Source organism: Scophthalmus maximus, chromosome 20, assembly GCF_022379125.1.
Source record: "Scophthalmus maximus strain ysfricsl-2021 chromosome 20, ASM2237912v1, whole genome shotgun sequence".
Classification (NCBI taxonomy): domain Eukaryota; kingdom Metazoa; phylum Chordata; class Actinopteri; order Pleuronectiformes; family Scophthalmidae; genus Scophthalmus; species Scophthalmus maximus.
In genome coordinates, this window is record NC_061534.1 from 11,767,957 (window position 1) to 11,782,478 (window position 14,522).

The 14,522-nt window shown below is 43.0% G+C and overlaps 1 protein-coding gene across 2 annotated transcripts; it reads right to left on the bottom strand.

Annotated features, from left to right (window-relative positions):
* Positions 1 to 266: 266 nt before the first annotated feature.
* On the bottom strand, positions 267 to 13,816 carry prlra (prolactin receptor a). Of its 2 annotated transcripts, none has more exons than XM_035608702.2 (9): positions 13,638 to 13,816; positions 8,101 to 8,191; positions 7,676 to 7,808; positions 5,522 to 5,691; positions 4,386 to 4,552; positions 3,990 to 4,131; positions 3,151 to 3,247; positions 2,473 to 2,542; positions 267 to 2,353 (listed from the first exon to the last, which is right to left on the bottom strand). In XM_035608702.2, the coding sequence occupies exons 2-9, from the start codon at positions 8,168 to 8,170 to the stop codon at positions 1,259 to 1,261; spliced, it is 1,944 nt and encodes a 647-aa protein (XP_035464595.2). In that variant the 5' UTR covers positions 8,171 to 8,191; positions 13,638 to 13,816; the 3' UTR covers positions 267 to 1,258. The 2 variants fall into 2 exon arrangements, with proteins under 2 accessions (XP_035464595.2, XP_035464594.2); XM_035608701.2 differs by having other exon boundaries at positions 2,473 to 2,545.
* Between the last annotated feature and the right edge of the window lie 706 nt (positions 13,817 to 14,522).

A 14,522-nucleotide genomic window follows, 5' to 3' on the forward strand; every position in this document is an offset into this window, starting at 1 on the left:
TACAGTCTACTGCAGTAGCCTAAAAGAAAAATGGAGCTTTCTCTTTGACCAGGTTCAGCGAGTTGCACATGAAGAGGTCCAGGACCTGGAGGTCGTCTGCCACGGACCAGACCGTCGACAGCGAGAGGAGCAGGCCAGCAGAGGACCAGGTGGGTCGGCTCATGATACTGTAGCTTGAGCATGAAGTGGTAACTTTCTTGTGTACAAAATCTACTTTAAAATCCATATGGCAATGTTGTAAAAAAATTCCAAAGTGGAAACATTTATGCCAGGTGGGTTGTTTTAATTTTTTTTTTTTTTTCTTTTACAGATTCTGAACCTCAGAGCTATTTGTTATGATCTGATATTTTAAAACATTGGAAAAACAATAGCAGTCTGTATCAGAGGGTATTGGTAAATCACACATTTTTTGCCTCATCATTGATTATTACAAACTGGTAGCGATAACATGCTTAAAACCTTATAGGAACAATTAAAAAAAAAAATCTGTCCATTTATTACAAGGATCATTTTTACAGCAAGCTCTCCGGAAATATTGAGAGCTGATTCAGATTGCATTTTGTGTATAGGTTTATTGGATTGGCTGTTTATAAAGCTATACATAGATGCATGTACTTGCAAAATGAGTGGGGTGAAAAAAGACCAAACACAGCATTTTATCACTGTCAAACAACAGAGACAAAGTCACTTAAGGTTAGTGTTGTACATTGTCAAGCAATTATCATGACACTTTTTTCCCAAACTAAAAAAAAACCCTTTGTAGAAATATGTATTTATGACTTCACAGATGAAAGCAGTAATAAATATGCTGTATATAAATAAATTGTCTCACAAGGAAAAATTACAGCAATACATTCTTTCTCTTTCTTCTTCTTGACACAAAATCTCTGTATATACTGTATCTGTGTGGGATCCAGCCGACAGCTTTACATTCAACTGCACATAGAAAAACTGAAATAAAACAAACCTCAAAAGGTTTTATGCCTGAGCATGCACGTTTGATTTCATTCAAATAATTTCAACAAATACTGACATTACACCAGTATGAATCTCCTGAAATATAATATAAAAGATTTATGACAGACAAAAATAAACATATTAATCATAAGGACAGCATGTAGTACCACATACATAGTCGTTTACAACATCGTATACAATCAGAATCAATCATATTCTTTAGAATTTTTTAAGTTTCACTGCAGTTGTCTTAGTACCAACTTTACAACAGGTTTCACGATGTCCCAGACCTGCCGGTTGCCTAGTAAGTCGGCAGTGTAAAGATGGAGGCAGTGTCAACATAGCCACTCACTGTCGGGGCCATTTTGTCCTGTACGGCCGCGGCAGTGTAATTGCAGGCTGGAGGCTTCTGTGTGGTGGTCACGGTGGAGGATGTGATGCAGCTATCTGTCTCTCCGTTCGTCTCCTGGTCCTGACAAGGGCACCTCTCCGCCTCCTCGCCCATCACCTCTCTCTGGAGCAGCAGCGTATGGTCACTGTTCACTCCCTTTACCTTGCTGTAGTCCTCCGCCTGGCGCAGCCGCGGGCATCCGTCGCCACAGCCTCGGCCCGACGCGACGGGCTTGAGGAGCACCATGTCCTCCTCGTTGACCCTCTGGACCTCTACGTACTCAGTGGGCCGGGCGGTGGGCGGCAGCAGACCGGCAGGTGCTTGCTCGCAGCCAACGTTGGAGAGGTTGATGTCGCTGCGGGCCTGCAGCTGCTGGCGGGTCTGCATCTGGGGATGCAGCGAACGCGGCTGCTTGTTGCTCAGGCTGAACTCCCAGCGGCTTGGTCCGAGAGTCTCCTTGGTGCTATGGCCAGGATGGGTGAGGTAGGAGGAGGTGGAGCCAGGGGGGAAGAGGCTGTCGGAGAGACAGTGCTGTTTGGCTATCTCAAGCGAGCTCGTATGGTTCGGTGGGCTCGAGCTGTACTGAGGCAGTGGACAAAACACAGAGGGCCAGGTTTTGACCCTTCCACTGGACATGTCAGGGCTCACGGTGTCCTCATGAGCGTAAGGCAATGTGTCCTCATTCCACTCTTTCTGGTGCCGCTGCGTCTCCACTGGCCGTTCTTCCTGCTCCGTTTGCCTCCCTTGCTCTTTCGCTTCGCCGCACTTGTCCATTAGCAGAGTGTGGCTGTCGCAGCTGCCCCGGCCGGAGTCGTTGTCCGAGGTGGAGCCCTCAGATTTCAGGCAATGGTCATGTAGATCCTTGCCCTCCTCCAGCATCAGCTCATGCTCATCGGGGACATACACCTCCAAATACTCCACCAGCAAGTCCTCACAATTGGATGACATGGTTGGGGGGAAACCAGACACCACCAGTGCACTGAAGATGTCCTCAGACTTGCCGTTCTATACGCAAAGAATGATCACACAGAGGTTTCGTTTTTTTTGACTCATTTAAACTTGACTATTTGATTTAGATTGTTGTTGTGCACATTCAAAAAATGGTCAGTATGTCGCTGCTTTACCTTGAGAAGCTTCTCATCAAATCCTCTGATTTTAGGGCCAGGGACTGGCGGCAGGATACAATGCTTCAGACTTCTCACATGAAAAAAAAAGGAAGAAGATCAAACTGAGGGATTGAGAGCAGCAGAGGAAAAATCTACAGATAAAAAACAAAATTCTTCACTTGCTGTATACTATAAAAGCCCATGTATCTTGCAATACCAAAGTAAATGTCGAAATACCACACTGTCATTACACAGTAAATTCACACATTGTCTCGTTGAACTTGAGATGAGATGAGATGAGATTCAACTTTATTGTCATTACACATATACAAGTATAGAGTAACGAAATGAGGTTTGGCATCTCACCAGAAGTGCAATAAGCAGATAGTGCAAGAGTCTGTGCTATGTACAAAAGTAATTACAGAATTTACAGATAGGATTAATGGGATGCTATAAATATAAATAAATACTATAAATATAAGTATAACTTGCCCATAAAGCTGCAATCAGACTGTTTTCCTTTTCCTTATATCTTAAAATAATCCAATACTGAATCTGTGACCTTAAAAATAATGAGCCTTAAAAATACAGTAGCCCTGTGCGTCTTTAGAATATAACACATTCATAAATATCACAATATAAGCCAAATTTGACCCCTGAAAAAATTGCATTAGGAATTCATGATCCCTCTTTTACCTGTGACTGTTCATGTGCAACAACCATGTGAGGATGAGGAAGATGAAGGCAGTGAAGACCATGATGAGGATCCACGCCGACTTCTCTCGATGGAAATCTGTAGAAACAAGTGAGTGATGCTGCATAACATACAACCTTGTACAATCTCGTCATCTATTTCTTTCTATGGGGATTAATACTGTATAATACTGTATAAAATCTGCTCACTCTCATGAGTGAGTGTGAAAATGACACATTGCGGTTTTAGGGTTGAACTCTAGGAAACACTCCTCTCATCCACAAAACATGAACACCAGTGTAAAACCACAACGAGCCATTTGTACGTGTGGTTTGCATGGATTAAACAAAAGAGATGTGAGAGTGATAATCTCATCTAACTCATCTAAGTATATTTGCATATATATACTACCCAATACAATACAACATGCATTACACCTTCTATAAAATAAACATGGTGTAGAAAAATAAGCTGCATAGGCTTGTGGGAAGGCACCGGAAATCTTAAGATACCCCTACATACCTAAATATAAAAGTACAATAAGCGAAAATATTAATTTGATGGTCTATGATAAATGTATTCCTTTAATTTTAGGTAGCTTTGGCTGGGATAGCTCTAGAAAGACCAACTGAAGCTTGTTAGAAATGTATGACTGTGCTGAAATTAAGAAAAGTACAATGTGCTCCATCAAAATTAAATGATCATAAATGGCGTGTCCGCAGTCAATAGAGGCTAAAACAATACACTTCAATCAGGGATTCCTTAGAGAATATGAAAAACATTGTGGCGCTTTGTTCTAGCTCCAGTAGTGGCATCTCAAAAGCCATGGGTGATGTCTTACAGTCAGGAACTTTGATGTAGGAGGTGGAACTCCATTCGCTCCAGAAGCCATGGTCGGGCTTACAGCGCACCTGGACGTGGTATGTACCGCCTGACCGCAGACTGAAAATATTAAACGTCTTCTGTTGGCCTGCAAGATGCATCTGGAAATTCAACACACACACACACACACACACACAGACAGACACACACACACCATCCGGTTAAGTGGTTTTATTTGATTTTATGAGGGAATTAATTGAACGGATCCACTGGGCAAAATGTAACATCCTGTCAACATCCAGATCAGAGGTCAGACAGTGCAGCACAGGAGTTCACTAACATGTGGCTGGAATTTAAAATTTCCAGTTTGGAAGACAAACATGTTGACCAAAGGGCGCAGTGATGGGCTACGTACCTCCCAGTCATCTTCTCCCTCCAACTTGACGCGGAGCTCGTAGATGAGCGTGATCCAGCCGGAGCGGGTGTCGGCCTTGTGCGGCGGTTCCCATGACACCCGGAGGAAGGGCCAGCCCTTGTCCTCCATTACAGTCACTGTCAGCTTCTCTGGTGGATTAGGCTTGACTGGGGGGGGGGGGGGGGGGGGGATAATGTTTGGACTGTGAGGCCACAGGTTGAACGTATATTTTCAGCGTGTGCGTCCATGTCTCCTCCCATGTGGAAAAATGTGACCCAACACTAACCCCCAGTGACTAAACACTGTCATTGCACCAAGGACTCCCCCAAATATGTGTTGACGTGTGTGACGGCATGCTTGAGATAAACATTAATATCTGGGCTTTGAGTTATCTTATTGGATACAAATTGTCGTCAGTTGTGAGGTCCAAGAATTTCAACATCGCTTAGAACTGATAGACATATCAGGTCAGTGACAAAAGGGAAGAGGAGCACTCGCAGATAAGCAGCTTTCAAGGGCAAGTCTTTTAGTTCTATGACTTTACATTCCTTCTTTTTTTTTAAATATCTTTTATAAACCAAACAATGTGCATTTGTATCTTGTAGCATGAGAGCATGTAACTAATTCCACACCTCATACGATATTTATATATTGTTGCATAATATGAAGTAGGACCAAAACCAGACATATCTGGTCTCTCAACACACGTTGTCTGTGTCTGTGGCTCTCATCCCCATGTCCTATTTTTTACCTTATTCCAAAATGGGACACAAATACATTAATAAAAGAAGGCTAAGTATTTTCCAAAAAACAGATGGGCACTGTAGATATTTTTTTAGAATGTCCCGCAAAGAGGAGAAAATAGTGCAGTTGTTGGGGACAGCTGTATTTTCAGCCATGGATTAACACATATCTGGAGTATTTTAAGCAGCAGGATGTCGTATGTGGGTTTGACGCGACGGCGTCCATCGTAGTGAAGGGACGTTTCAGTTAAATGTTAATAGTTTTTTTACCTCCAGTGTAAAATACAATTCTTTTAAATCCTCGTAGGAAATTGTGCGTTCAACATCATGCTAAACAGTGACAAGACATAACCCCCCCCCCCAAAAAAAAAAGTAGCATTAACATTCCCTCACCAATGTAGACCACATCTATGTCCACTGGGTCGGAGAAGGTGCTGCCAAGTGTGTTGGTGGCCACCACAGTGATGTTGTAGTTGACCCAGATGGACGTATCGTTCTTGTTAAAGAAGCAGGAGTTCTCCCCGGCTGTGTGGTAGTCGGGACACTCGTACACCGCCTCGGAGCTGCAAGACGGGCAAGAGTCAAAGGCATGAGAATGTATGGCATTGTTGCATTTCCATGGGAACCGCATTCCCCCTGACACAATTCTAAAAGAAATGAAAGAAAACGTTCAGAGCCGTTCACTACAGTAAAAGACATAAGTGGACAGCTACTATTTTGAACGGATAAGATTAAGTTCAAATTTCCTGTTCTGACGATATCTTGTGTTACATTGTGTTCGACTTGTCTCCAACACTTTTGTCTTCCCTGCTTCCCCTGGTTTGCCTCTGCATCTGAAGGATGTTTTGCTTTGGAGTCACTCTGCTGACGTGTACGAACACTTGACAACGGCTGACGACTCTTGGGGTCAAATCCCCAGCAGAATGGGAGGAGAGGAACGTGCCGTTGTCATAGTGGCAGCGACGGGTGCTGATTGGTTCTGAGGAGCGGATCAGCGGCGTGAGTGCATTAAGCTCACCCAAGAGTTAAGCCCATTGCCGTGAAGTTAAAGTAAGCAGCTGCCAACCACACTTGTACTGGAGTCAGAGGATGACATATGGTAGTCTATAACCTCCCTAGACTGATATTATTAATATCATCTTGATCAGAAAAAAGTTATTAGTATTTGGAATATCCATAATGGCTTTATTTCAGAGAAAGCATGGAAAAAATAATAATTTTCTTCTATGTTATCTTTCTAATTGTTGTTTTGTCTTGTTTTGCTCTGCACTGTTGTATTCCTATATGTTTTGTAAAGAACGTTATAACCTTGTGAAGATAAGTGCTCTGGAATAAAGTTCTATCATTTTTAGTTTTATTTATACAATGCGGCAATGATCTCTTTTAAAATGACTTGTATGCTCTTTGTAGTATGTGTATGATGACGATGACACAGAATAACAAGGAAAGAGTGGACATATTCAGAGCAGAGGCTGATTTTTGAAAAGTAAAAGAACATCTGGTTAACTTTAGGATTTTTAAAAAATGATGAAACACGTTATAGAGAACCTGCAGTAAGTAAGAAAACAAGAGGCCATCACATCAGCAAATAAATACAACAATTGCTTGGGCTTCCTTTGGTTTAAAAGTCAAGAGTCTGAGGTTACATGTGCTGTAGATGCTGGCAGTTGTTATCATCTGCAACAATGTACCGTACTGAGAAGTGTTTACTTTTCTGAAGGATTATCTTATGCGTTTCACCTTTTTTCTTCAGTTTAAAATTTAAAAAAATATATAATTTAAATTAGATTAACAGATAACAGATATATCCCATTTATAATTTCTTGGTCTTAGCTTTTCTCGAGGCTGCACTAGTCCATCAGCCTCCTTGATTTCATACTCTGCACGAAAAGACTCAAATGAAGTGAACTGAGCTAAAATACCTTGGATATATACAAGGAATGAGCATAACGGAGAGGGAGCTATTATATGTTCTCACTGAAATAAAAAGAGTGTAATACACTAATGAGGACTGGATTCGGGATTAACTTGCAGTAAAATCTGGAGAAAAATGTGTACGTCCAAATCATCATTTATGTAAAGCTTCTGTATATTTAAATAACAACTCCATAGCGAGGCGACAGGCTCGTATGATTCCAGTGTGATTAAATGACAATTTAAACCTTTTCCATAGATGATGGATATATGAGGAGCAATTTCATACACATCACTCGAACGTTCTGGCTTGGGCTAAGTAGTAATGGAACATTGATCATACCGGGGTCTGAGACGTCCCCTCCGTCTCTGTCAGCACCGTTATCAGCCCTGCACAATTTTTAAAATCCGCATCCAACCAGGGCAGAACCCCCACACTGATGTGATGTGATGTCCTAACACTTGCCGACACACTTTGCAGAGCTCCTCGGTCTTGGCGAGATCCAACCAGCTCCTCCACCCCTCTGAACATACGGGTGACTGCGATCGACCTCAACAGTTAGGTGATCCAAAATCCGGGATCGAACTAAATTAAGTGGATCTGACCTCGGCATGAAAGTCCGAGCCACTCACTTCTCTTTGCGATAGTACAGGGCGTAGGTCGTGGTCAGTCCCCCGTCAGGGCCTGGCTCCCACCAGCAGGTGAAGGTCTCTTTTTCCGGAGAGCGGCATCTGGTCAGAGCGGGTTTCCCTGGAGGGCTGAAGCCTACAGACAAGACAGGAATGTTTGAAAAGAAGGAATCGAGATAAATACTAGATGACACACTTAGACGAGGTGTATCATGGCACCATATAAATGTTGTCGCACGGACGCCGGCAGATCACATCTTAGTGTAAACTGTGCCTGATATGTTACATAGCAGAAAAACATCATCCTCCTGTAAATTGAGCAGCTCGGGCTCCTGTTTCCTGCGCCAAACATTACGAACCAACAACCTCTTGACTTATTGCCAGTAGCGCAGGAAGATAACTTAGCCTGCGTTTTTCAAGACACTTACGCGTTCCCTTTGCATGCGGCGTGAAGAACAGCAGCAACAGCAGCAGGACCGCCTCCGAGGGCTTCTTCATCGTGGCACCACAGCACCTGGGCTGTCGAGGAACAAAACACAACAAAGGTGCACGTATAAGTGAGCTCTCCGGTCGGCGCTCTTGACTAACCACTTGAACCACAGTGTTTGATGTCGTTCCAAAGCAACAGCACGACCTGCACGTCCTGTATTCAGTCACAACATGTTTGCCTCACGACAAAGGGGAAACTGCTCGATGCGGCGGGGATGTTTTTCTTACAGTCAAACACACGTTTTCTGACACTTAAGTCATACGCGCAGAAACAAAAATTATATAAACAAAAGGATGTCACAAACAAAATAATTATGAATCACTGCACACTTCTGCCGCTGAGGTTAATTGCGCTTTTGGAAAACATTTCAGCAATGATAGAGAAGAGACGTGAAAAGCACTGGTCTTGGAGCATCACTGAATGAATCTTGCCATTAACGGAACAGTTAATGTGATGGCTGAGTGGAGAACCCCCCCCCCCCCCCCCCCCCTTCTACAGAGAATGTATGCTGTTTCACTAAGGATTAAAAAAACATCCTCTCAGTTTCTGACAACCTCTACCAGCTGGCACATGCAGCGTAACCGATTGCATAACCTGAGTTCAGACTATTGCCTCAACACCAGGGACACACACAGCCGGCTGCCCCATTCCACCCCCCAAAGAACACACACACACACGCGGAATTGCTGCCGAGGAGGATCTGACGTTTTGAACCGGGAGAGAGAGAGAGAGAGAGACCTCTTCATGAGCCAGGACGAAAGCTCAAGAATGAACAAATGGATTTTCACATACTAAGAATGTCCTCGAATGAAATACAGCAGAGTCTTAATAAATCGTGTTATATGTGAATGCCTCTACAACACCTGACAGTCATTGGGCTCTCAAAAAAACAACAACCCCCTCCCACAGAAATCAGCTGCAAAACAAGGTCCGCATCTGACAAACTGTTTGAAGAGATGCTCCATAATTTGAGTCTCATTTGAATGTAACAAGTAACAAGTTATGTATTCGCAAAATGCTTGATGGTACCAGGATATGGAATATAAAATGCATTCACCGACAGGAATACCACGTAACTTCTGTTAGGCCAGTGAGAAGTCACTGTGCCGTCCAAATTTGCTATATTGATTCGGACCTTTTCTAGAGTGCATGTCCTGCCTGTACCATGTTTGTGTGTGTGTGTGTTTGTGTATGTGTATTTATATTTCATACACACTTTGTTGAAAACATCAACAGTGAGCTCGAGTGGAAACATCGGGGCACAACAATTGAATCAAACACCGTATAAAGACAAGATTTCAAAAAAACAAAGCTATTGAATTTTGACCGATGGTCTTGTTGACTTGACTTTTTTTTTGCATTTTGCAAGTCAAAATAGGCCTGAATAAATCTACTTTAACAACATACAACGAGACCGGTGGTAACTTGAATGGTCATGCTGTGCCTCAAGATAATTACAATACAATAGAAAATATTTGAACTTCCTTAATATCATAAAGAGTTGCACCGTGTGACTGTTACCAACTCTTCATTTCGGTGCCTTCATTTCAGGAACTTCACCATGATCTGATAATTGGCATTAGGGTCGAGGCACTGGATTACCCTCCTGCTGCATATAGCCTCCTTACGTAATTGGTAGCCCAAACTGAATAAGCTGCTAAGCAGGGAAAGCACTGGCCAATAGTGCGAAGCTCATCACTCAAAGTTAATTATGGTCTGTGTGTTACACTTAAAGTATGCTATGTGGATTCCCATCAGGAGAACGTTCTCTTTAAAGAAAAAAGAAAAAAGACACCTCGGTAACATTCAGCCTCCGTCTTCTTTGTTCACTACACAGTTTATACTGTCACACCTCTGTTCACAATAGAAATTAAAAGGACTTTTATTTCAACATGGTGGCCTTATGTGCTACACAGGTTAAAATCCCTAACCCTAACCCTTTAAAAACCCCTTGACGTGGACCAGCATGATCCATATATAAGTAAGTAACTAAATGCAATGTCACACTTTGGGTATTACTAGTGGCATTACTGCCAAGTGCAATGTAAAGAGTGTCATGCATGAAAAAGAGAATCTGAAATGTGTCATTCTGGTCATCAAGGGGCTAAGACCTAATCTCAGATCCGTGAATATGAAACATTTATGACTGGCGTTCGTCAGTGGCCTCTCGGCTTCAAGAGGTGAGGAGACGATGTGTCGACTGACAAGTTACGGTAGAATACGAGCAGTGAGGCGGCATTTGATCCGCTCACACGTATCCGTGCAACATAGTCCACCTCTGCAAAGGTCAATCAGGCTTGAATCTCAGGCAGGGTCGGCACTGACGGACACGCATGAGCACCACAGCAGTGGACGTACAGCTTTTCTAAGAATCAGTTAAGTGCGCAATGTATCCTGAAATGATTAACTCTCCAGTCATGTGTTTCAGGTTTATAGTAACTCCATGCTGTGCAAATAAGTAAATGGGACATTACATACTGAATCCCATTGGATAACTCCCATCCCTAAAGGATCGAACGCTCTGCTACGTGATTTGAAAGCGTCAGTATGTGAACAGGGAAAAAGTGCCCGTTCACTTTCAGGACTTTCAGTGAAGAACACATATTCACAAATCAGAAGAGCAGGCTGACATAGCATGACACATATGTCTTCTGGCAGTTCTTGAGGTGAGAGTTACAAATGTGGCATCTTATCAGAAAATATAGATACCGTACATTACAATTTGTAAGATTGCCGTGAACTGTGTGTACACTTTTGACTGAAGGAGTGACAGATACTAGGAATCACTTACAGTGCTTTCAAATAAAAAAACCTTGAACTGAACTCCTGCTCAGACTGGAGCGGACTAAACACGGCGCTGTGGAAAAAAACTGGTCTGATCACCGGCCTCAGTGGTTTTCATGGAATATTTTTAGTAGGGGCAGTCTGTGTTAGAGAGCAACAGAAAACAAGGCCCAGAACTTGAAGTCGCAGAGTAAATGAAAATAAAATAGTTTTCTTTCCTGTTTAATACATTCATGGTCAGGATTAATGAACAGTACAGATTTGAGAGGCTTCTAGTGGGGATAGACTTTTCTCCCCCTCACCATGAGTTTATACAACCCCAATATGAGAATTTAGGATTAATATTTGAACATTGAAAACATGTAAAGTTTAATATTAATTAATATATGCAGGTGTATTACTCTCTTTGTTCCATGTTCTCCTTGTAGGCACAATATATCATTAACTGTACGCACAGGGTTCAAAATGTGCAAAAACCTAAGTAGAAAGTAAAACAATGTCACACAAATTAGGCACAAGCACGGTGCACAAATGTCGTGGCGTGCATTTACACACCAGGTACCATTTGAATGTGTCCGCACAGGCTACATGAACAAACAGCGTACCACGATACTAAGAGGGTATATATGACAGGAATAAAGTTCTCATCACAACCTTTTACATTTGAGCATCAAACAGTTTATAGCTCCAAACCATTAACTACATGTCGTTATAAAAGTCCTCAAAATCAACATTCTTGATTCCCATTGCAGCAGCGTTCCTTCATTGTTGCTTGTAAATGTGTTGCCTGTAAAATTGCACTTCCTCTATTCTCTAGGCCAAACCGACTCCACGCAGTAGAAAGAATAAGCTTCAAGGACAGAAGACAAAAGACCCCTCGCTAACTGCGGGTAAAAATCATGCCACTGATCTCAGGTCATTTCAAAGTGACCAAATAGGTAAGGCAGATATGGGAAACAACTGGGGTATTTTTCTTTATTATATTATATTATAAATATTATATTTAATTACGGTTCTTGTGTTTTTAGGAGAGAGAAGTAATGTTTCTTCGGTACAGATTTGATTTGAGCGGCGACTTCTAAATGACACGTTAGCCCGGTGAGGCAATAACTGCATATTTTTGTGGTGAAATTGTTGAACATCTGATTTCGCCTGCGTATAGATTTTATATAGGTGGCGCAGCCAAGTATCAATTGCAGCTGCAGGCAGTCGGGCCGTGCGCTTTTTCTGATGGTGGGTGCAATGAGATCCCAGCTCACCACAAAGGTCTGGTCTTACAGGCATCAGTCATGAGGTTGAGAATAGAATTTATTATCATTCATTAACAACTACTGTGTGTCATAGCAACAGTTGACCCTTTAAGCACCAACCACATTATGTCAACATAACGCCAGTAAAGCTTGCATGTATTATTTCCACAGGTATGATATATCTGTCCTGTAAAGAGAATCTATATATCACAGTTTGCTTTCTTTTGCTTTGAACCTTTGATATTCACACTTTCAGTAAAAAAAAAAAAAAAAACTATTAAAAAAAGGCTTAACAATAACATAAAGCATGTCAATAATTATTTGACATGTGAAAACACTTTGAGTTTGATTATATGCTTTAGGCGGCCGTGAAACTGAATAATTACAGGGGTAGTTTAGTAGTCAATGCCCCGGTGCAAGACTTCAGTGGAAAGAGTCAGTAAGCCGCAGGCGCCTCACAGTTTAATCCAGTATTGAGTTGATCAGCTTGGTGCTATAATGGCCAATGGCCTATTTCACCTCTCCGTGGCGAGCCTGACAGTGAACGGAAACGCAGACGAGGACCAGCAGCACGTGCTCCATGTAAAAATCCCATCAAACAGCCGACACACCAGCACCATCGTCCTCGCACGATTGCCGAAGGACATACATACATCCCGTCAATCGCTCAGCTGACAGCCGGGGAAAATATGCGTCCACACCGAGGACAAGACACACAAAAAAGATCACACTCACTTGTTCTAATTCTACACACATACAACTGTGGCAGTCCTTCCCTGTCCCTGACCATGGAAGACATCACAACATATATGTGTGAACAGTCGACATTTACATGGCATAGGACAGACAGGTCTGGAAACCTTCTGTCACTCTCACAGATTTCCATCCAAAGACTTAAGTTGCTTTTGATTTCTAGTGAGTTTTAAGTTTTTCTATCTCTCCTTTTTTCCCCCCAGTCCATATTGTTGCATGTTTCCATATTGTGTTGTCATTTTGTTATGGGAGCACACACACTTGTACTTTCATCTTTATAAGGTCACTGATGTAATGGCCCCCCCAGACCCTTACCATGACCTACACACAGTTCTGATCCAAAACCCTGAAAAACCAAGTCCCACCCCTCAAACAACTTTCAGTGGTCCAACCGTGATGTCATCACTTTCCCAAAGTTTCCTCACTCCAAACCCATTTTCACAATGTCCAGCCAAGTAGCAGGCATAACATATAATGTCAATTTAACAATGATGATGAACTAGACCTGCGCCCTCAGGCTGACCACAAACTAACCGACTGGCCTTTTATTGCATGACCTTCGTTGCGGTTCCATTGACTGTGTCGTTGCTTCAACCCAGAGCCAATCAAAGTCCTGCGGTCCACTTCATGTCACGACGCGCGCCTGCCGGGCCCCGTCGGACTTGGTCAACAGTTCATACAGACTCACCTACAGCCGGACAGGAGTCTTCCGTCTCCCCCCTCCGGACCTCGGCCGTGGCGACCACCGGCTCCCAGGAGCAGCGGAGTCACCGTCTCGTGCAACTGGTTTACCGGGATGACAGGAGCCCGCGGCGCGCACATCCCCGGCCGACTCGGTGTGGTGAGCTCAGCCCTGCAGCCGGTGAAGTAACCAGGGACCATCCACTCTCCTCTCCCCCTTTCCATCTCTGCCCCGCCTCCCCGTAAGCCCCGCCCCCTCGGGTGGCGCGGGGCGGGGACAGATTTTTTTCTCTCTCGATTGCTAAGGCGCACAAGCCACTTGATCTTCATCATCAACTTCTTGTAGAACCGCAGGAGTCGAACAGTGTCAACACTTTTTCATTGGGTTCACACTTTTATTTGGGGTTTTTTTACACCTTCTTTCAAAAATAGTTAACACAAAGCTCAGACAAAGACCCCAAACTGTGCAGGTGCAACTGTGCTACATAAAATAAAATAAAAATGATGATACTTGCATGTGTGGGTGCGTGTCATTAGTAAACCGGCAGGAAGCTCCATTGCACAAACCTGCAATCAACCTTTATCCACCTACGACAGGTGCCAATTCTGTGTTGCATAGATAAGAATCAGAAACACTTTAATTAGTCCACCGGGAGAGTTTGGGTTTCGTTGTAGCTGCTCCAAACAAGAATAGAAGTATATGCAGACCTCAAATGATGACGAATAGAAATGTAACAGTGAGGGAGGGTGAGATAGTATACCTGCAGCTTTCAAAAATTTAAACACAAGGCCTTTTATCTGTTTGTACTTATCAGGTATGTCTAGAAATGTCCAGGTAACCTATATCCCCACTGACAGAGATTAATAAAATGGGGCCCTGTGTTACACCAAG

Bases quoted from the DNA above. Each gene is read 5' to 3' on its own strand.
- prlra (XM_035608701.2), bottom strand. From the start codon at position 8,170: ATGAAGAAGCCCTCGGAGGCGGTCCTGCTGCTGTTGCTGCTGTTCTTC. The intron at 2,546-3,150 runs GTAAAAGAGGGA...TTTTCATGTGAG, and splicing joins TTGCACATGAACAGTCACAG to AAGTCTGAAGCATTGTATCC. The intron at 2,354-2,472 runs GTAAAGCAGCGA...CTTTGCGTATAG, and splicing joins TTGATGAGAAGCTTCTCAAG to AACGGCAAGTCTGAGGACAT.